Source organism: Chionomys nivalis, chromosome X (genome assembly GCF_950005125.1).
Source record: "Chionomys nivalis chromosome X, mChiNiv1.1, whole genome shotgun sequence".
Taxonomy (NCBI): Eukaryota; Metazoa; Chordata; class Mammalia; order Rodentia; family Cricetidae; genus Chionomys; species Chionomys nivalis.
The window spans coordinates 108,430,166-108,454,361 of NC_080112.1; the positions used below are offsets into that span (position 1 = coordinate 108,430,166).

A 24,196-nucleotide genomic window follows, 5' to 3' on the forward strand; every position below is an offset into this window, starting at 1 on the left:
AGGAAACTGGCACCTTACTTCTCAACCGCAGCACCAGGACTTGAGATGTGCCAAGACCCTGAAATTACCACATCAAAATGGGTCCCTTTTGAGTCACGTCATGTTCTCAAGGGCAACAGGAAAGTTTGGACTCAAGGGATTAAATTTATGGAACTGCTGGGGGCTTCATGAACATAAATTTCAAGGCCTTGACTTTGTCATTGTGAAACCAAATTCTATATTCCCCCAACTGTTGAGACAGTATGGACATATTCCAATATTACCACCTTGCCCTGTTCCTTCCTTAATTCCCCTAATATCCACTGCTTCTCACAATCCTAAATTATCTTTTGATTTACTACAGTTCTCACCTCGCGCTATTCCTTCCAAATCACCGTCTCAGAGTTTCAAAGAATTTCTCCACAGCTGATTCTTTGCTACACCACCTAACCCATTCCTCAATGGACTTCCGCTCCTGTCCTTATGAAATCCCCATCTTCGCAGACCTATCCCTGCCACCCATTTTTAATAATCACAACCGTTAAAAAGAATAATGTAGATCTGCAGACACAACGTGGAAAGATGAATAGGGCAATGTTCTCATACAACAAGTATGTGTGTCTGTACATGTATGGAGATGAGTCTAGAAGAGACTGTTGGATGAAATGATGCATGCCTCCATATCCTTTTATTTTTTCTAGTAGCTGCACTTAAAATATAAAAGTAAAAATAACAACTTTTATTTAACTTAATACACCCAAATCATTAAGGTGTGGTTAATATTTTACAAATTAAGGTATCCCACATTTCCCCCAAGCAATCTTCAAAATCCAATATAGCTTTTGCTCACAGACCTCTCAGTTTGACGAATGACTTTCAAATACCAACTGCCAGATGCTGGCTATCATATTAGAAAGTGCACATCTAGAAAGGTCTATATTCAAATGTTAAATATAGTCTCCTATGGAGCGAGGGACTGGCTGAGGAGAAGAGGAGGTAAGTAAAGGATTTTAAACCATGTTTATTCATTTTATCTTTTATTATCACACTTACAGTGAACATTTCTATTTCATTTTTTAAAATGACACTAATGTGTAGACTCCTTCAGCATTATTTTAGAAGTTACACTAATACAAACCTTTCTCCCCCTAATGCCAAATCTAATTTCTCTGCCTCAGTGAATCTAGTTCTAAATAACATATTCTCTTCTTTGTGGTCCAAATCCCAAAATGGTAATCCCTCCCTCTTCATAGCTCCATAGCTTCTCACCCTATCTAACCAGTGCTACATCTCCATGTAAAGGCCACGGAGAGGCCACTTACTCATGTTTCATAATGTTCAGCTGTGGGAGAGCCTGATTGGGGACTGTAAAACTCATTCTTGCACAGATGTCCTTATAATCCTGATTCCTTCTTTCAAACTCTTCCACATGGGCAGCCAGGTGGGAATTGACGATGCAGAAGGTGGTGTTATGAAATACAAACCTCACAGCGACTCCTCCTTTGTTTCCCTGGTAGCCAAGGCAATTATAAAGTTAGGAAACACGGGGTGCAATCAAATTTCACATAGATATCAACAATAATCAAATTAATTGCCAAAGTAACTCACCATTTTCCCCATGATTCCAGTTCCCACAGTTTCTGTAGCGATATCACGGATATACCGACACTGATCTTTTCTGGCAAATATAAGAAGCATCATCCCCACAAGGCGGACTAGTTGCACCTATGAGTTTTAGGGAGTTACAAACAGCTAATGTGAGCATCACTTTCTGCTACATAGCTACCTTCTTAGAATGACCAACAAAGTCATTACTGATGTCCACATCTGTATCTGCATCCTCTAATTTCCTATTGGACCCAATAAATTGGAAACCAAGGTTCTCTGTGGAAGCTCTAGTCTCAATTTGACTAACAAAAGATAATGTAGAAGATAATGTAGAAGTTTCTCTCTCTCTCTCTCTGCTCTCTGTCCCCCCACCCCTGTGTGTTTCTATTTGTCAGTGCTGAGGATCAAATGAAGAACCCTGAGCATGCTATGCAGGCAGGCACTCTACCACTAACTCACATGCTCAGTTTTAGCTTTCTTTGTAAATCACTTTGTACCCTACTGACAGTACATTAAAAATTCAAATAGTAAAAAACAAGCCATTATCCCAGCAAGTTCTTCCTTCTTCTTCCTAGACTCTGATTTCATGTTGTCTAAGATATTTAAATCTACAAACAGTAATCCTTTGAATTTTGATTATTTTTAGTCTAAATGAGGCTAGAGAGCTGTAATATCTTCACGATTTATGCCACCTACATAAACTGTTCTAAAGCAAAGAAGAACATTAGATTACTCCTTCTGAGATTAGGATAGTCGCCTTGAAATGAAAATATCTCTCCTAGTAGCTAAATGCCTATACCAAATATCTTCTAAAGACCAACAAACTTGACCATCTTGCTAAAGTCAACTTTATTGTTATTATTATTTAACAAATAGCTGAGTATTGTTGCATATACCTTTTAAAAACTATTTATTTTTATTTTATGTGCATTCGTGCTTTGCCTGCATGTGTGTCTGTGTGAGGGTGTCAGATCTTGGAGTTAGAGAAAGTTGTTTGCTGCCATGTCAATGCTGGGAATTGAACCCAGGTCTTCTGGAAGAGCAGCCAGTGCTCTTAACTGTTGAGCCATCTCTTTAGCTCCTCAACTTTATTCTTCACCTACAAAGAAGTCTAGAATTTGTTTAAATACCACAACACTGCTGTTCTTGTTCTGAATCTAAGGCACACTTTATGCACACCATAAGCTTCAATCTGTTTTTCTGGTAGGCATTTTATTTTGGCCATGTTGGAAGACAGTTGTACTTTTATTGCACAGACAGATCAATTAGCTTATATCTAATTATTTTGACTTAATTATTAATGCAAAAACAGTAAATTGTTTTCTTCTAAAGGCTACCCAAGTGATAAAAAATTATGAACAGAAAACTTATGCTCCCCCCCCCAGAAGAAACTATGGTAGATTAGTCTCCTATAGCACAGTATTTCATCTGAGGAAGAATTCAATTATTTAACAAGCTTTTTGAAAGAGGTTCAGCTAATGGAATAACTCCCAGTGATGTCTACTTAGTTATAGACTGAAAGAGATAATCCAGTGTAGCTTACTTTTTTATACTTGGCCTTTGAAGGCAGACCCCTTTCCACGGCCATGGACCATTCTTGCTCTTTTACAGACTCAAAATAGAAAAAGGCTTCTGTGCTCAAATCCAGCTCTTGGAATCTGAGGGAAAAATAATGGGGGCAGAGGCTGTAGCTACGGTATACACAGCCCATAACTTAGTGACTACCTCCTTTCCTATTTTCTGAGACATTAGAGTAAAGGGAAAAAAAAAACGCAAGATAAATTTTATAAAAGACATGTAGTTTTTCTAAAGAATCCCCACCACTATATTCATAGGTTATACTAAAACCAAACAATAACAATCAAAACTCTCACAGGGATAGTAGTGAAACTTTTCTTTTACAACCTTTGAATAATCACTGTGAGAATTGATTTCATCTGTTTCTACGATGAGCAATTTCCTATGGGTTTCATTCATGCTCTCTTTTGACCCACAAATTAACGCTCACATATAGTTCACATCAAGTTTTTAACCAAACAAGTTTTAGAAAAAATAGGAAGATGAAGGCTGGGGAAACGGCTCCGCCAATAAAGTGCTTGCTGTCCAAGTGTGAGGACATGAGGTCAGTCCTCAGCATCCATGGAAAACAAAGCTGGGGGTGTAGAATATACCTGCAATCCCAGCACTGGGGAGAAAGAGACAGGAGGATCTCGAGGCAAGCTCCTGGTTCAGTGGAGAGTCCCTCAAAAAATAAGGTAGATATAAGGTAGGCTTTAACATAGAAGTGGGTGGCAGTTAATGTAGGAACTCGTAATTGGCCAAAATCCTGAGAATTAGAGATGGTGGAGGGCCCTGTCACCGTGGGGCAGCTACATCACACATTGCAAGGCTCAGGGAACATGTGGAAGAGGGTATGGAAAGAATGTAAGAGCCAGAAGACGGTGACATGTACAGCAAAAGGACGTCTTCCTGAAGACATAATCATTGCTCCCCTTGAACTCACTCCAGTTGTGGTTGTCTGCATAAGATCTTTGCAAATTGGACCCATCAACATTTCATCATGGATAGAGGAGGGGCCCATGAGGCTCTAGCCCTCCCTGAGAGACAATGGGCAGTTAATGGTTGCTGGTGGAAAGGCTGTCACTTTCTTTTGGGGTATAGCCACTGATAAGTTGCTCATGCTCCAGTAAAAAACCTCCCATCCATGCTCACACGAGAAACTCCAATTAAACACAATGGGTCATGTATATAAAGAAGACATGGATGTAGGAGGGAGACTGGTTGGGAAGAAAGGTTTCAGCAGGAGAGAGAGAAGGTCATAGTGGTGGAAACAACTAAAATTTATTATTTACAAGAATGAAATGGTTAAAGAATAAAAAAAATGCAAAGAAAGTGAGATGGAGACGGATCGTAGACATGTACATGCTAACACATTACATACACAAACACATACACAAACAAAGGTGAGAGAGAGGCCAAAGCCATGTTACATTAATACCAAATAGAGGAAAAGGAAGGTCCAGAAGTGGTCTTTACCCAATGCAGTAAATATCAGGAGGATTTGGATCACAGTTCAGCCAAGGTTCTAAGCTGCTATCTGGAGACTGGCCATTCACATTCCAAGTTCCAACAAAAAATCTAATACAGTACAACAAAAATTAATTTGAAAACAAAGATAAAGCATTAACAAACATAATACTACTTTTAACATTTCTATGAAAGGGTATATTGATCAACATAACGCTTCAGAGTGTTTTGCCAGCTACATAAGAAAAATTTTGCTCATAGAATGCAAAGCCATGGGTTTATTTTCTCTACATTTTACATCAAGTGAATCACCAAAAAGGAGCTAGGTCTGTATTTTAAACAGACACACTTGAATCTCTTGACAAATGTCCACTCAAACTTTATCCACATTCATTAAGGGAGAGCTTTAGGTTAGAATGGAAAGAGCTGTGTTTGCGCTGGAGACAGGCTAATAAGGACAACTGTTCTGTAAGGAGCTATAGCTAAACTGAAAAAAAACCTCACTTCTTGAGGATCATGAGGACAACTCTTCGGGAAATTTTGATGAGGCAGATAGTACACTAAGCAGGAAGGCAGAAGGGATGACTCATGACTGTCCTAATTGTTCACATATAAGTGCTGTATAGAATATGAGGAACTGCAGTTGTGACTGGATTTGAGGAAATGATGCATGTTAGGTTAGAAGACGGGACTGGAGTCTTGGATTAGAAAGGCATATTCTGCCCATGAATAACACACTGGGGATACATGCCACAGCCTATCACCTCTCCTTTATACCACATATACCAGGGTCCAGAAAATGAGATGTTAATGAGCCAAGGTGAAATGAAAACTAATAGGAAAGGATTCAGGAGAGATCTTCCAATCAAGATGACTGGGTGAAACTTTAGTTAAGTTATCAAAGCAGTAAATTAATACACGGTAGTAATGGTGGACTTTAGTTTTCCAGTACTGGCTGGACAAAGATTCAGTAGGCCAGATGAGACACATACATACTTGTTTATAGAAGGCGTGAGAGGACAATTTTCTATTATATGTGAGTTTGATTTGTTCCTCTAAGCGTGGGTAGAAATATTAGTAGACATGCTATTATTAGCAGTTAGGAAATTGAAAGTATAGCTTCTGCATGATCTTAGATATATATGTTTCTGGCCAGCAGAGACAGAAGTCTGAGTCAGATGAATATTGCCTTAGAGCATGCTTTGATTCTTAATGAAGCTAATATTTTTACAAATAAAAAGACTGTTATACTTAAAGTTTTAGACTCAGCGAGTAGATGACAGACAAACCTGAAAGACTGGAGGTTGACATATTCTTTTTCTCGCTTTGCAAGGATATGTTTGATGAGACCCTCTCGCTGCCCAGACTGGGTATTTGGTACAAATAGCTTCCGCATGGTGTTGGTCACTTTGGGCTGTTCTTTATTTGAAGCTTCCTTTTCACGTGGAGGCCTAGCACATCAAGCAGGATTCAAAAGTAAAACAGGCTAACATATAAGTCTATTATAGGGGGAAGTATGCTGTGACAGAGGACTTACATTCTGTTTACTGAAGAAGGTGGAGGGGGTGGTTCCCGATGAATCGCTGTGGGGTAGCTTGGTGTGTTCATTGTTTTATCTAAATTCATAGATGAAAAATTATCCTCAAATCCAAGCAGCCCTGAAGGATACAAGATCCAAAGTGAAAGTGAAGAAACAGAGATCCTCCAACATAGCCAGGATAGACAAGGCTTTTATGTGCAACATCAGCAATGTTGCTAAACAGAAGGGCCCCACAGCGGTCGTAATCACTTAAATTATGGTAAGACTCGTATTCATCCAAGAAGCACTGACATGCTAACTGCAATGATAGAAAATTTATACTGATTTTGAATAATGTAAGCCAACATTTACAGAAGGGATTATATATCATTTGTCTTTCTTACATTACAATAACCTCATAAAGTATTTTTAATGAAAACTCTTCCCACGTTGTAGAGAAGGAAACAGAAGTTCAGGGTTTTTGAGTCACTCAAACATGATGACATAATCCGTAAGCTTCATGTCGGTATTTTATTGACTTGACCTTCAAACCTAGGCTGTCTGGCTGTGGAGTTTGTACTTTTTAACCTTTTTTTTTTCAGTTGGCCTGTAAAGAGCTAGTATACCATAGAGTGAAACATTGGTCCATGGTCATGGGTTCAATGAAACCACTCTACACAACCAATTAATCTGAACTAATACAATCTATCGACTCTAAAATGATCATAGCAACCGGAGATAAAAGAATCTTTCTAATACCTGAATAAGTAGGTTTATCCTTAGTGTCTAATTTCTGATACCAGCTAGATGATTCTTTCTGTTCTGGAACAAGAAGCTGTGACTGAGCTGGAAAGACAAGATTTAGGTCAAAAACTGGGAAACTACAAACGCAAAGCTACTCACTTATTTAAACTCCCTGAGTACATGGTCAGCACAATTCTGGAATGGAATGGAAGAGACTAAGGAAATACCGACAGCTCTGAGTCATCTTGGGGGCAAAAGGAAGGGGATTACAGGCTGCAGGGAACTGCATGCCATGCCACAGACTTTCTTTTTAGAGCTGGGTAGACTTGTTCCTTAATATATCCTGGGTTCATTCCTGAAGAAAAAAAAATCAGCTATCAGGGCTCAAGGGGCAAGGGGCTTTGTTAAAAGCTACGTTACTCTAAATCAGCACATCAGTATTTTACTCCCATTGAAATAGTGGAAAGAAACTTGCTGAGTCTTGAGTTACCTTCCTGTGCTGCAAAGACTTCTGAGAGGAACTTTAAGCAGAGCTCTTCATCAGGAATTTCAAAGTGGCGTTCTCTGGTCCAGTCTCCTTGCACCCGAATTTTGCAGCCACCTTTAAAAAGAATTAAATCCACAGATACCTTGATATGTGATATACTGCTTTATTGAGACAGTATTCTGAAATTTTTTGGTCAGTAGGAGGTCCAGATTACAAATATTCTAGACCCTCAATAAGGAGCGCACATCCAAGAGCAAGGGCTCTGTATTGCAGTGGTTGAGGGGCTGAAACAGAGGAAACCCTATGGGAAGTATTCACAGTACTCACAGTGCTGATGGACTGTGTCAATAAGCAGACTGATCTAGCAATAGACACTCAAGATTATAATAAGCTAACTCATAGCTTCCTATGTCCTGATATCTCAGATGTCAGTGCAGGGATTTCTAAGTTCTAGCAAAAAATAATAAACTCATCAATCATCCTCTTCCTCTCTCCACATTGGAAATCCCCACCATTTCAAGTCCAGCTCATATAGTATTCTAAAGCATGAAAGTAATATAGGAAATAACATGGTTAGGTTCAGAGTAAATTCAATTTACAAGCTAACTTAAAAATAGCAGGACTGATTTAAAGTGTTCTGGAAAGATGTACCTATACCTCTAACACAAGTGAAAAATATCTCAAGTAAAAATGAGGATTTTGAATAATCTTGCAAATGCAACATAAAGATCTACTCCAAGAGTGGGTTGGTTAAGAAGAACCATTTGAGAAAGAGTAGAATTTGAAGCAAATTTACTGGGGCTGGAGAGACGGCTCAGCAGTTGAGGGCACTTGACGCTCTTGCTGATGACTTGGGTTCAATTCCCAACACTCACATGTTAAACCACCACCTTCAGTAACTTCAGTTCTAGGGGATCCAATGCTCTTTTCTCGTCTCTGCAGGCACCAAATATGCACATGGTGCAATACATACATGCATGTAAAACATCTCTAAACATTACAAATAGTAATACTTAAAAAGTAAATTTACAGCCGGGCTGTGGTGGCGCACGCCTTTAATCCCAGCACTTGGGAGGCAGAGGCAGGCAGATCTCTGTGAGTTCAAGGCCAGCCTGGTCTACAAGAGCTAATTCCAGGACAGGAACCAAAGCTACAGAGAAACCCTGTCTTGAAAAACAAAACAAAAAAAAAACAAAACAAAACAAAAAAAAATTTACAAAGGTCTCAGAGTTCTTTAATTATTAAAACTATTATTTTTATTTTATATGTATGAGTATTTCTGCTTACATGTATGTCTGTAGTCTGTGTTATGTGTCTGATCCTTGCAGGTCAGAAGAGGCAGTGTGTCCCTCTAGAACTGGAGTTACAGAGAGTTGCGAGTTATCATGAGGATTCTGAGAATTGAACCCAGATCCTCAGGATGGGCAGCTGAGCTCTCTCCAGACTCAGGCTTAGAATTTTTTTTAAATTTTTTATTTATTTATTTATTATGGATACAATATTCTGTCTGTGTGTATGCCTGCAGGCCAGAAGAGGGCACCAAACCTCATTACAGATGGTTGTGAGCCACCATGTGGTTGCTGGGAATTGAACTCAGGACCTTTGGAAGAGCAGGCAATGCTCTTAACCTCTGAGCCATCTCTCCAGCCCGAGGCTTAGACTTTTTAAGGGTACAACATACTCTCACCTGTTTTCTGGTGCCCTAAAATTACCATCTGAGTCAACTATTCAGATTTTATGAACCAGGGAGCCTATGTATTTGTTTATATTCTTATTCTAATGGATTACACATATTGCTTTCCTGTGTTCCTAAAGCTACACATTCCTTAGTCAGGAGGCAGGACACATATCCACATCATCCAATGCTCTCCCACAGTTTCAGAGTCGTCTGAAACTTAAGGGCTTCCCATATGTGCTTTAAGACTTTTCAGATTATTAGGATGGACAAAGTCCTGAGTTAGCTGGTCACTCTCCTGGTGACAATGATGGCAGATTCAGAGCTAGAAGGCATTCAACAAATAGCTGTGGAAGAGGACTTTTCTACACTTATAAATAATAAACAAAGGAGAAATAGAATTCATATCCTAGTTTCTTATGTTGGTAATATAGTTCTCGCCTTTGGTTCTGTTTTTGTCTTCTTTTTAAAATCTCTCTTTTTTTTTGTGCCCATCTTCACAGGATTCAGTGATTTTTTTTAAAACAAAATTACTAGTCAGAAGAATAAAAAGGATGAAAATGGAGGAATGAAAGACAACCAAGAGGGCCACAGATAAGATACTTACTGGAGGGATTCACTGTGCAGAGGAGAACAAAGGCAGGTAGACAAGTGTCATTTAGGAACAGCCTTAAAGCTACTGGGAAAAGCTTCAGGACCCGAGTCCTCCATTTCTCATGCCAGTTACAATCAGAATAGGTAAAACAGAGCAATCTCTATCTGATGCAAATTTAGTACAAGAACATTTAATCCCTTTCCTACAATTCTTGAAAAATAGAATTTAGCAAATATAAAATAGATCTATTTAATGGCCAAAAGATTCCAGAAACTGAAAATTATCACCGAATGCTCTTTTACCAAAATGCTTAGAAAATATAACAAATTATTTCATGACCCAACCTTTTCTTCTCCTTTCTCCCACCTTGCCCCATTCTCAGCCTTCTATGGGCAGCAAACATTCCTGTATCTTGCACTTCCTCTGAACAGTCTTTGTATCTCTTGGTAGTTCTCAATCATAGTTGCATTACATTCCAGAGGTTTATTTATTTGTGTGCATGTGTGTGTACCTACACGGGTGTGCACATACAGGTGGAAGACAGAGGTTAAACTCTGTTATTAGGCCTCAGAAGCCATTCATTTTATCTTTTGAAAAACACACAGGGTCTTTCATTGACTTGGGACTTGTAGGGTAGTACAGGCTGTTGACCAGGGGGCCTCAGGGATCTAACTGTCTCTGTCTCCACAGTGAGGGATTATATACGTGCTTGTCATCTACCTGTTCGTTTAAATTTTTTAAATCATGGGCTCTGAGGATCAAACTCATGTCTTCATGCTTGCACAGAAAGCAGTTTGCCAACTGAGCCATTTCCCCAGCTGGAGAGGTGCTTTTTAGAGCACTCTGACAGGTGGACCCCATCCTAGGACAACAAAAAGAGAATATCAAGGGAGGAAGCTCAGAAATGTCTCACTGTGTAGCCCAGGCCAGTTTCAAACCTGCAATCCTGCCTTGGCTCCCAAGTGCTAAAATTCTAGGTACCTGTCACTACATTTGACTCTACTGGTAGTTTTAAGCAAAATACTTGCAAGGGATTTCAACATCCAACTCCATTAAAAATCAGATGCAAATGCAAACTGCCTGGTTTTCCAGTGGGTTACCCCTCCCCAGACCGGCTTTGATCTCCTGCTCTCAAGTGATTCTCCCTCAGTTTTTCATGTAGCTAAGACTATAGACAGGTACTATCATGCCTGGCTTAAACATGATGCAAACCAATACCACCTCCTCCATCTCCATGTCTTTCAGGAACCTGCTCTCTCCTGAGGCTCATCCAGTGGGCTGTACTGCTTTCTCTTTCTTCCTCTGTGAGAGCGCCACTCTCTATAAGACCCAGAATTCAGGATCTGATGCCTGATACATAAGACTTCACCTCCAACTTCTTTGAAAACCGGTGCAGAAAATCCAGTTAACACCTTCAACTCCTTCACCCAATGACCTTCCCATTCCACCTCAGCCAGCATTTCCTCACTCCCTACAGTGACTCTCTCAATAATATCCTAGATTTTCCATCATGGAAACACCATCACCTAACACACGCCAAATCAAATGTCTCACTGTGACCTACTCCTCCTCCCATTTTACTTGCTTATTATCTTTACTGGAATTGTTTTGGGCCTCACAGAACCTCAGCCCATTAATCCCTTCACTTTCTATCCATGGAACCCTTTTACTTCCCCTTTTCTCAAACAGATGTCATCACCAGAGTCTGTTGCAAAAATCCACAATTGCCTTACCTCTGGTCTCCCACAGCACCTATTTGGCTATATTCCAACCCACAAAAGTCCAACTAATTGCCTTCTCAGTACTTCCACCAGAGCAACCAGAGGAAATAAGCACACACGTACACGTACATATTGTGCTGACTAGATCTATGTCAACTCGGAAGGAACTACAGTCGTCTGAGAGAAGAAAACATTGACAGAGAAAATGCCTCCATAAGATCCGACTGGAAGCAAGCCTGCAGAACATTTTCTTAATTAGCAATTGAAGGGGGAGCAAGCCGTGAGAAACAAGCAACACCCCTCCATGGCCTCTGCAGACTCCAAGTTCCTGCCTTGTTTGAGTTCCTGTCCCGACTTCCTTCAACGATGAACAGTAACATGAAAACAAAAGCCAAGTAAACCATTTTCCCGCCAAAACTTGCTTTTTGCTTATGGTGTTTCACTGAAACAACAGAAACCTGAACTAAAACACATATACATTCGGATTTGCTAGCATAATAAAATTTCGATCACCAACCTCAAATGGACCTTTTAGCCTAGAAAGAAATTGTTTCCTACAGTTAGCTAGCTTTCTAATATTACCTGGAATAACTTTCACATCTTCTCATGTACTCTCAGATTGTGGACCAGCTCCTTCTCATGTCCTCTCACTCAGCAGGTTGCTTAACCTATACTTCAGAGAATGGAAGCCTACCTGCTTGTATTCATCTCTTTTATGACCGCATTCAAAGAAGATCCTTTCTACTATGATCCCAATCCGTCCTCACACATCCCCCTCAGGTCCTCTCAGGAATCATGCTTCCTGCTATTCTTTGGGTAGACGCTCTCCATTCCAGATTTACAAAAGTACTCATTCAGTTTGTCTATTATGGATATTAGTTGTTACTACTTTTTGAAGTGGCTCCTCCTATATGTGACTTTAAAGAAACAGACAGAATTATTTGAACTAACACCAATTATTTTCTCATTCTATACAGCACTGTCCCAAATTTTCTGGGATCTTGTGCAAGCTCTATAGCTGGACCGTCCAGTATGGACACATCTGGCTAGTGAGCTCTTGAAAATGGATTACTGAAATGGATGGCTGAATTTTGAATTTTACTTCTAATTCATGTAAGACATATGCATCAGACAGCACTGTGTGAAACAGCACAGCTCTCAACATAATCACATTATTTATATTATCATTCACGTGCTAGTGGTTTTGACTTTGCTTCTAAGTGGCATCGGTTTGACTGTCAATTAGTCATCCACTCACACGTGTCCCAAAGAAATCTCAATTAAACATGGTTAAAACTGCATTCACTGGTACTGTAAATCCAGCCACAAACCCAGAGTTGGATCACTCAAAAGCCCCAAGGGTAAGCCTACTGCTATTACTCTGCTAAACAGACACAGTATCAACCTGCCCTCAAAGCCCTCAGTCTTTATCCAAAAGTTTGTGCAGTGGGTAGTGGTTAAGGAAGAAACTCACAGCTTGGCAAAATACAAAAAGTAAGTGTCAGTGGTAGGCTCGGCCACAAATGGGACTTCATATCACACTCCTTTCCCAAGGCTTAGGGAAAGATTGAAACAAAACTGTCTTCTTGACATGACAGACCCACACTGCACTTGAGCTGAGAGTAGTGGTGGTTATGTACACAGCACCTGAACAAAATCAGTCAATCAACATTCTAGCATCAAGTGGAAAGGGGTTAATGGACCCTTACTTCTAACTGAAGAGCTATGGACAGCTGGTGGCTTCAAGGGGAGGGAGAGTCAGTTTTCTTTAAGGATGTGGTTATTGGTAGGTCAATGGACGACTCCATGCCCAGGAATAGGTAAAAACAATCAAAATGTATTATATAAAATTCTCAAGCAAATAATAGATATATTTTAAAAGAGGACATTTTGACAGTCTTCTCAAAGGAAAACTCATTCCACCTTCAATGTAGTTGTGCAAATGGGCATCATCATCTCAGTTCAGGTTAGAAACCCTGTATTTATCCTCGACACTTTTCTTCCTTCCATTCCCCACACCCAAGCCAATTAATTCTTCTTGATCTTACCTCTAAATTCATCTATCAAATCTGCTCATGTCTCTCCATTTCTATCACCACCATACTCTCTAGCATATACATCCAAAGCAGTCTCCTAAGTGGTCTTTCTGCTTCCAGGCAAATGATGCTATATCAGCATAAAATCCTTAACTTCTCATTTTAAGATCTAAAAAGACAGAGTCAACACTGTGGCTTACAAGATTCCACTGGATCTGGCCATAGCCTCTCTTGCCTCAGTGCTCAAGCCCTATTCCAGGCACCCTAGCCTTTTATTTCCCAGAAAGCATCAGGGTACTTTTAAATTTAGAGTTTCATGTGCCCTTGATCTGGAATACTCTTTCCCCCCTCCATTTGTTGCTTGTCTCTTAGGCCCTCTGTTCCCAATTTAAATGTCTCTTCTTTGTAAATTCCTTGCCTAACTACAATGCCCAAATGAATAACCCTTCTTGTAAATTCTTTCCAATTTTTCTTTTATTTACCAAATCCACAAGCATGTAAGTGTCTGAACCTGCTGAAAGTCACTTTTCTGTATTAAAATACATGAACTACCAAGTTCATGTGTTCAAGTGTTGCTTTCTCTTGTAGTTTTAGAGCCTTGCACAGTGCATAGCACCCAAAATGTACTCAGATATTTATTGAATACATGCATGAATTATAGGCATCTCTGTGGCTCTAGCAACAAAAAAATCACAGAAGGTAAAACCAAAGCAATAGCAGGATTATTATCTCTGCTGTGCTCTGATGATTTTGTGGGATTTACAACCAGGTCTGACAAACAGAAGGCACTGAACAAATACTTATAGAATAATGAGTAAACTAGGAAGGGTAATAATTAAAAATTAGCATAATAGAGTTCATCTAAAGGTCATAAAGATACAAAAAAAAACAAAAGGGGAAATCATATTCATCTCCATGAATAAGAGGGAGAAAATTTAATAAAATTTAGTATATATTCACAATGTTAAAGAACAGCAAAACTTAAATACATTTATTTTGCTGTTAGTTTGGTTTTTTTGGTAAGTGACAGAGTTTTGCTATGTGACTCAGGCTGGTCTTGAACTTGCTATATAGCCCTAGCCTTGAATTCATGATCATTTTAGTTAAGCCTTACAAGTATTCTGACTACTGGCACATGCCATGTCTGGTTTAAATGCAGTTTCTTACTTTTTTTTTTAAGGACCAGCAAGTAATCAGGCCAGAATGTCTTTAACTGGAAAATGCCACTTGAGGCATCCTCACTGAAACCCAGACCCACACAAGGGTTAACATCATTAGTTAACATTGATCCCCAAATTCTCATCGGTACAGTAAGACATGAAACACAGCAGTGGCTATAGCTATGAGAAATAGGGCAGAGTAGCTATTTGAAGATAATTAAAGTTATCCATCTACCAAAATGGGAAAAAACAGAAAAATACTAAAATAAATTAGATGATGTGGCTGGATAAAATATCCATGATTCATTAGTTGTTCATATGCTAGTAATAAGCAATCAGAAGATAACATAACCCCCCACCACAATATCAACAACAAATCATCATGAAATTCTTAACCTAAAAATCTGATGTACATAAAGAAACCACAAAATTTTACTGAGTTATAAAGAGATGCATTGTGTTTCTGCAAAATAATTTAATTTTATAAACTAATTTAATAAAACTATGACAAAATAGCTATGGTGAGATACTGGTTATTAGAAATAGTGTTTAAGCAACCCAGCAAGGTGGAATAAGGCATTAATTCAGCACTGAGGAGGAAAAGATCAATGTCATCCTTGACTATATAAGGAATTTGAGGCTAGCCTAGAATAGATAGGATTATTTCTCAAACAAAGAACAATAACAACAACAAAAGTATGTTTAAAATGATTTTAAATATCATAGGGAAAATGTCATGGTAAAGTGTTAAGTAAAAATCCATGATTAAAAACTGTCAATAAAGGAGTACAGGTATAGCTCAGTCATAGAGCATATGTTTACCATGCACCAGACCTCTGGGGTCAAAGCTCATCATTAAAACTCTCTCCACAAAAACTATGTAGAAGGATTCTAATTATGTGGAAATATAATCTAAAGTAGTGGAAATATAATCTAAATGTTAGCTATAGTATAACTTCATGGTTATATAGCAATGCTCAAAGATTTTAGTTTTAATTATGTGTGTATGTTTGTGCAGATGGAAGTGCAGGTGTCTGTGGAGTCTAGAAGAGGGCATTGGATCCCCTGGAGTTGGAGTTACAGGCAGCTGTGAGCCACCTTAAGTGGGTGCTGGAAACTGAACTTGGGTCCTCTGCAAGAGAGATACTGGCTCTTAATTGCTGAGCCACCTCTTCCACTCTACCCAAAAGTTTAATTTGATACTTCAAAACTTTTTGATAATCACAAATTATAATTAATTGCATTAACTTTATAACCAGAAAAACTGTTTTCAAGATGTTTACTACTGGTATCTAAATAATACATATTTACACCAAAATCAGTCTTGCCCATTAAGAAAAGGTACTATTTTCTAGGGGTTGAACTCAGAACGTCAGTCTTGTATAGCAAGTGCTTTTACTGAGACTTCTCCCTGACCGTATTAACAACAACAACAACAACAACACCTCTGGTTTGGAAACAGGGAGAGTTCCATGTAGCTGGTGCTGCTTTTTGTCTTGTCTAGTCACAATAAAACACAGATTCTGAGTTACTTTCTCTCTTGGATACCTGCAACGGAAACTAGCAGCTAGTTTTATACAGCATGTTAGGACCAGCCTTTAAGACTTCCATGTTCGACGATTAAAGAAAAGAATAATAAACCCAAACCAGAAAACCATCCAGTACAAATTAATAGTGCCAAGGGCAGAGACCATCTCCAAACAAAATTAATGTGCAACCAACCTGTAGCCTCAAGCTAAATGGCAAGTTCTACTTATCCAAGGACTCAAGCAAGAGATAAGGCAAACTATCTGATTTCGATTCGTGTGGTCAGATACACTTTCCATAGCAACCACACAGTAGTCACAGTAGCAATCAAGTGCCCATTTTCTCCTCTCCAGAGCACAGTACAATTAGATGATAAAGAACATCTTGCATAGAAAGTCAGTGATTTGCATCAAACTGATAAAAATGAAAGCACAGAAACAGCGAAAAGAAGACCATGTTCCCTCTGATGAATCGAGACCTTGAGGGAACAGGGCTTAAGTAGGACATAAATTATTTCAAAAAAGAAAAGAGAATGCTTGAACAAGTAATTTCATGAACTCTGCGCCTTTCAACATAATATAAGGAATAGGTGAAAACATCGTGAGCTTACACAAAAATATCAAGAAAAGGTGGGAGAAAAGTCTACAGTATAATAGCAGTCAAAAGATTCAGCCACAAAGAAAAATAGAGTCGTGACTTTTGCAGGAAAATAGGTGTAACAAATTACAATGACGATATTAACAACATGTCTCAGACTCAGGAAGACAAATACTGCATGTTTTCCCTCTCACGCAGAGCCTAAATTTTAATATGTATCCAGGTGCATCTGTGGGGGGGGGTATGGGCTAGAAGACTGGAAAGGGGATCATGAGGGAGGAAAAGGTCTTATCCTAAGGGAATGTTGGGGAGAAGAAAACAGGGTCAAAGAATATATGTGACATGCAGGCAGAAGGAGGACCAATGAGGTGAAGAAAGGGTTTAGGAGGAAAGAGGCAGGCTGCTGTGGGAGGAAAATCAATAAAGCCAAAGTATGTTCGAAAATGCCGTGATGACATCTATTACTTTGTATGCTAACAACAATAACAACAAAAGAAAAGGCAACTAATGACTATCCAGAGAGGAAGAATCGGCCTCACCCAGGGATGAGCCCCTAATTTGTTATTCAATACTCTGAAGCCATATACACACAAAGAACAGAAATTTATTTAGCAGGTTGTATTTATATATTTATGCATACATGAATGCACACACATATGTAACTAATAATAATAATAATAATAATAAAGTTATCAATTTGAAAGTGGGGGGATATGGAATAAACTGGAAGGAGGGGACTTTAGAGGGGCTCGGGGGAGGATAGGGAAGAAGGAAAAGAATGTAATTATATTTTTATTTTAAATACACACACACATAAAAAGCTAATATGGCTGGGTAGATAGTTTTATCAGTAAGGTGTTTGGCATTTAAGCATGAGGACCTGATTTTGACCTTCAGAACCTATGTAAGAAACCTCGAAATAGTGGAGCATACTTGTAATCTGTGCTGGGGAAGCAGAAACAGGTAGACTCCTAGTGCTCACTGGCCAACCAGCCTAGCTTAATTGGGGAACGCCAAGCTGGTGAATCCCTGTCTCAAAAACAAAGGTGGACAACATCTAAAAATGCTACTTATTGTCACTGACCCAAGGCCTCAACACAAATGCACAGATGTGTACATGTATACACACACACTGCATGCTTATCTGCATATGTACTAACATAAACACACACACACAAACATGATGTGGACACCTTAAGCATTTTCCTCGCTCTTCTTTATAATTAATCAGTTCCACAGCGGTGATGCGATTGGTAGTGACAATAACTGCAGCTTCAGGTGGCTTAAAGCTCCTCAGCAGAAGAGCTGATCACATTTCAGGTTTTTAAAGATTCTTAGCAGCTATCTGTGTTTTCTCAGGATCAGATGGAATGGTTTTGAGAGATGAGGATAATTTGTAGGGCAGCATTAAGAAAATGGTGACCACAAAATGAGATGGCTAAATACAAGCAAGATGCACCCCTGAAAATTTCTCTCTCTCTCTTTCTCTCTCTCTGTCTGTCTCTGTCTCTCTCTGTTTCTCTTTCTCTCTCTCTCATTTTCTCTCTCTCTGTGTTTGTTTGCTTTTGATTTTCGAGACAGGGTTTCTCCCTGTAGCTTTGGAGCCTGTCCTGGAACTCGCTCTGTAGACCAGGCTGGCCTCAAACTCATAGAGTTCTGTCTGCCTCTGCCCCCTGAGTGCTGGGATTAAAGGTGTGCACCACTACCATGCGGCCCCCAAAAGTTTCTTAAATATAGAGTGATAAAGTCAATATTTGTAGAATGAAAATCAACTCCATTCAGAAAGATACTCACTGTTTGAAGCAATATCAATCAAAAGAGTTTCTTCTGCTTCTACGGGGAGGAGAAAAACACAATGGAATCAGAGAGGAGAACACTACTCATTACCACTAAAGCACTATTTCATAACTAAACAATCACTCAGTCACCCCTCCCGAGTCTCAGAATACATTAAAGAATCCTTTGACTGCTTTTGTTTGGAATATTTTTTAAAAGAATTTTTATAGCCCCAGGTTATAAAGACTATGTACAATTCAACTTAAAAAAAATGAGTCGATCAAGGACCCAACTGGAACTCCTCAAAGAAAATCAAGGGAGGTGACTTTAATAGAAGGGAACATGATAACATGTTTGTGCAAGTGAAGGCCAGTTTAGCTCTCTGTCTTCTTTCAATCTTATAGGAAGCCAGAGAAAAGTGACTAAAAGCCTCAGAGAATTCTTCTCACAGAATTATTCTCTCAACTCACACATAGTCTCTGAAAATTTGTCAATGATCTCATCTCTGCTTTTGCCCTGTCGAAGAGTAGAGTATACTTAAAGTTTTTTTTCTCTTAGGCTTTAGTGAATATTTGTGGGTCTAAAAGGTATCATATCCAATAAGAAGTTTCAGACACAATGCCATCTTAATTGGAGCATGATTCACATGAGACATGATGAACCAGACAGATGAATAAAGAAGATCTAGTGTATAACACACAGTGGAATACTGTTTAAGGGCAGAGAGAATGAAATCCAGACCTTTTGGCCACTGGATGGAACTGGAGGACATTACGTTAAGTGAAATAAACCATCACAGAAGGATAAATATTGCATATTTTCACTTACACATGGAAGCTAAAATATGATCTCGTAGAAGCACAGAGTGTTATGTGTCAATGGGACGGGGGGGAGAGAAGACAGCACAAGCTGTTTGCAAGTTTAGAGTTCTCTTTTCTCTCGGTTTTCCTGGACTTCCTTTTTTTTGCCTGGACTATCTGACTTCCCTAGATTTGAGCACAGGCTACTGTCTCACAGCTGACACTTGGTTCTGAGCTGGAATCAACCACGACCTCTGTTGATCAGATGGGAAGCCACACACTTTTCCAGCTCCCTCACTGCACTCAATTCAACACCAGGTTCTACTATTCAGGTGCAAAGAGCAATGATTAGTAAGACACGAAGTTGTCCAATAGCAGAGTGTAGTCCCCCTGCTCTCCATTGCAGGTTGACGTAAGTAGGAAATGAAGGCGTAATGCTCTGTAATGCCCTTTAGTTCCACAAAACTCTGGGTGACTAGTTTCCCAAATAGATATGCAAGTCAGGAAATGGAAAGGAAGTGAAAACTCAAGGGCATAACATTTCAATTTGTCATGGGGGGAAAAGGGCATACATCTTCCACTGCAATACAGCAACTGGCCATCTAATTCTTACTAAAAATAACGGAAATGAGACCCTAGGGGTAGTAGGAAAGGCCCAAATCATGCTCGGACACCAAAACCTTTGGCTCTTTTGTGAGTGTAGCAACCCTATTACAGCATGTAGGAGCCTTGTTTACAATGTCTCCTGCACAGGACAGGTTCAACAACTGGCTTGCTTTTCGACACACCTTAGACGCTACTCCTGTACGTATTTCAATTTACTCCCTCCTCTTTCTCTTCCTCCTTTCCCCTATCTTCTCCTCTCCTTGTTCCTTTTGCTTTTTGTTGTTGTTGTTGCAGGCAGGGTCTCCCTACATGGCCAAGTCTAGCCTGGAACTCTTCCTTGGCCTCTAATTTGTAACCCTCCTGCTTTAGCCTCCTTCTGGGATATAGGTATGAGCCACTATGGCCAGCTGAGTATTTTTGAGTTCTTAACACACACTGTGTTTTCTTTTCAGTGCACTGTTTTAAAAGTCATACACACTGACTATATTCACTTACAGGGATAAATCCTGAACAAGTAATAAATATGCAGGGAGATTTAAGTGCAGAGATGTTTGCCCCATTCCTATTTATATCAGTGAACAGTAGTTCAAATGTCAACCAGAGGGAATAGATTATGAGCTATCCATAAAATGGAACAGCATATAGCCATTGACAGCATGTGACAACACTTGTAATATAGTAGCAAGTGAATGAGAGAAAAATGTTGTATAGGATGAATCCTGCTTCGACGATGTGTTGTGTGCACAGAGAAAAAAATAGATATTAGGTGTCTCTAAAGGACGCTTTAGGTGACTTATTTTCTTCGTGCATTGCTGCTCTTTCCCACCCTTTTACAGAATGCATGTTACTGTTGTGAAAAGATCAAAGTTCAATGTAGAAAGCACCTGTGCAAGGTGGGACTCAAGCTCTCAAGATCCTCCATTGGGTACAGAGTGCTTCTCCCTGAAAGAAGCACTGGACCTTTGGGAGGCATAAGACATTTGTTCTCTAGTAACCAGCTTCCTTTCTAGAGCAATGGGAAGTTACAGAAGCAATACCTCCTACACAGCTCTCCCAGCTTTTGAGTTTCGTTGCAGAAAACGAACCTAGATTTTTCTATGTTCAGTCCTCAAATGTGAGGGCAGAAAGCCAAGTGTTCCCTCCCCGGAGTTATGATTCACCAATGTCAAGGCTTGAGAACTGATAGAACTGAGTATGAGGCATGACAGTCAGATACCTCATGTTGCCAAGGTGACTTAAATCCAAAGTGCCGAATACGGGAATCCTTTACAATGAACAGAATGTTGGTTAAGCCCAAGGTTGTCATTTAAATCCACATATATGTCAGTAGACATAAAAGATTAGTTATACATATCTCCAACCCTACTCAGTGAAGCAGGTGCTAAATACATTCAGCATTTTAAACATAACACTTATCTTTTCAATGGCCGGTTAGAAGTGTTAACTTTTTCTGTGAAGAGTAATATATATCATTTTACATGCAGTGACAAATTTGAATATGTATGGCATTATACACTGCATTAATGACCAAGGCGAAGCCTTATAAAATTAGCTAAGTCATTAAAGCAAGTACCTTGAACACATTTGAAGTGGCTATTTATAGGAACGATATCTTGAAAATGCTGTTCCTTCCCATGCAACTGGATTATTAACCTAGAACACAGAAGAATGTATTAATGAATAGTTACTGAAAATGCCAAATCTTTAGCAACAAACACACTGCTGTCTTGCTACACAAAAATTGTATATGTTTATTGGACTTGTTGGATTTAGTCCATTCGATCTAAGTATCACAATTAGTAAATGCTGCTCAAGGGCTAAGAGTGCTGATCAATATCTGAACATCCAAACTGGCTTACATGCATAAAGAATTATATGTCTATGTCTTAAAAACAGTCTTAAGAGCATGCATCGCAAGTTACACACCTTCATTGTATAAACCTCAGACTGGAGAACCTATAACTTTAAGGGAACTCACTGATGGCAGGGACCATGGCTATCTTTTTGGTCATAGTATTTCTAGTGCTTAGAGACTGGCATATCACAGACACTCAGGTGCACTGAATCAATGAACCAGACAACCTGTTCTTTAGTTTTTCACGTTCGGGTTCATGTCTTTGACCAAAGAAGGGTTCTGTCTCTTTCGCACATGCATGTAGGTTGCTGGAAGAATAAGAATTATTCCTGGACCAGTAAAATAACAGCAAAGAGGTAGCCCAAACCATAAGTGGGTTGCCTTCACACCCTTTGTGTATGTTCTCTGGTTTCTAACTTCAGGCTGGTATTTTTTTTTTTTTTTTTGTAAGCACGAATGAATTTGGCTTCCAAGTATGAAGTGCAAGACTTCTAAATTCATGTATTCTTACTCCTTACATTGTTGAAGCAGGGTTTTACTGTAGTTTGAACTGTAGTTCAGGCTGGCCTATAACCCAGTATATAGCTCAGGCTGATCTCAAACCCATGATCTTCCTGCCCAGCCTCCAATGTGCAGGGACTGTAGATGCATGCCACCTCGTTGGGCTCACTTTTTAAAAATCACTTCTTCTGAGTGGCACAGAATCCAAGTATAACCTAATTAGGAAACCGCTGTTCTAAACATCAACTGCTTCCTTCATCAAGCACTCTTCAGTTTTGTTCAAGAATATCTCTTTTCTTCCTGAGCCCCACTTCAAATCTGCCCTCTTCTGTGAAGCCTTTTCCGAACAATTCCAAGCAGAACCAGCAATCTTCTCCCCCTAGCCTGGCCTTCCAACAGAACATTTAAACAGCAGTCACATTAATTTCCCCTCGAGTGGAGCTCCTTCAGAGCAATGGCCCTATTCAGATCGGTCTAGAGTCTAGCAGATACTCAATCACTACTGGTTAAATAGGTGACCAACTTTAATTACACTATAAGCAGAGGTTAATTTCCAAATGAAACTCCCTGAAGAAATAAATATTTTGAACATTTCATTGTTTTCCCTGCAAAACCCTATATGTTTATTTTTCATTTTGGTCTCTCAAGCAAAGCTCTTCCATATTCAGAACCAAAGAGCTAAATGTGGAGCTAGGCTTCAAGTTCTAAGACAGAAAAAGTCCGAAAGTAAAAAACTTCTGGACACCTAGGTCAGAGAAGACATTAAGAGGAAAAAAACCTTTGAGGCGTACAGATGGTATGATAGTTTTAGCTGTCTGTAGTGAATGTTTTCAAAAGAAATTTCACAGCCACACCTTTAATCCCAGCACTTGGGGAGACAGACAGGAAGATCTCTGAGTTCAAGGCCAGCCTGGTCTACAGAATGAGTTCCAGGACAGCCCAGGGTTACACAGACACCCTGTCTAAAAAACAAACCTTTTGTCTGTGAATTCTGGATTATACTGCATAGGTTTAGGTCTCAGCTATGCAATGTTATAACTGAACAAGAAACCTAGCCTCCCTTTCTCTATCTATAAAGGGGCATGATAAGCACTTGGAGCTATCATCAACTCACCACGCAGTAGTTGTTGCTATACCCTTAGCATTTACATGCACTCACACCACAGGGATTTGATTTCTCTGTGCGGGAAGGATCAAGAGTGCTCCCCTTGCCAAGTTTAAAAGTTTTTCTGGTACAAGAGATTAGACAGGACAAATTCCTTATCCTAAGACCAGCTACTGGCTCTCATTTTAGAGTTCTAAACCCACTAAACAGGGGGTTCGATTCCTGTGTTGTGGTCATTACAATGATGTAGCTATTCCACTTGATTCTTATAACTTTGGCTCTTTTTTTTTTAATTGAAGAGGAAACCAAGAGACATAGAATCTACTGGCTTGTGCAGGTTATACTACTTCATACTGTTCCCACCTTTCGACATGATCGCGAAATCGAACCTTTCAATTCACTCTTCCATTGAGTGTACTCTTATTAAACTAGTCTTCCTGGAGTTTTATAAAGTCTAGGGAAAATAATATGAATGTCTCACATCAGCACAACTGACCAAGCAGGATCTAGGAAAGAGCTACTTCAAAAACCTAGTTGAAATCAGTTACAGTGTCACCTGTAGCCTCAAGGCAAGGCTTGTGGTACTTCTGTGTGCAGCTAGAGACAGAGGATTAAAAAGTAGGGCCCGAGACAAACCGATTTTCATGCAGAATCCAATGTTAAGAGATGTTCAGATGTAAGTGCTCAACAACTGTTAAACGAGGAGAAAAATTGATTCCCAGAAACCAGTGAACCAAGGGTAGTACCTTCCACACTAACAATGATAGGGCATTGTGATGTATAATGGTAACCATGGAAACTTAAGATGAAGCATTAGTGGCAAGGGGGCAAGGTTAGCAGCTGTGCGAAAGCTTATCTAAATAATCTTTTGCTCAATC

General features: G+C 39.4%; 1 protein-coding gene across 4 annotated transcripts in view; it reads right to left on the bottom strand.

Moving 5' to 3' along the window:
* Positions 1-24,196, bottom strand: part of Ocrl (OCRL inositol polyphosphate-5-phosphatase) — a 68,470-nt gene that overhangs the window by 32,376 nt on the left and 11,898 nt on the right. For all 4 annotated transcript variants that reach the window (XM_057759697.1, XM_057759696.1, XM_057759699.1 and 1 more), the window contains 10 exons: positions 21,431-21,510; positions 18,470-18,508; positions 7,368-7,478; positions 6,893-6,979; positions 6,152-6,272; positions 5,904-6,065; positions 4,624-4,725; positions 3,131-3,245; positions 1,588-1,704; positions 1,302-1,489 (listed from right to left, as the gene is read on the bottom strand). In XM_057759697.1, coding sequence (XP_057615680.1) covers positions 1,302-1,489; positions 1,588-1,704; positions 3,131-3,245; positions 4,624-4,725; positions 5,904-6,065; positions 6,152-6,272; positions 6,893-6,979; positions 7,368-7,478; positions 18,470-18,508; positions 21,431-21,510 — 1,122 coding nt within the window. The remainder of the gene's footprint in view (positions 1-1,301; positions 1,490-1,587; positions 1,705-3,130; positions 3,246-4,623; positions 4,726-5,903; positions 6,066-6,151; positions 6,273-6,892; positions 6,980-7,367; positions 7,479-18,469; positions 18,509-21,430; positions 21,511-24,196) is intronic.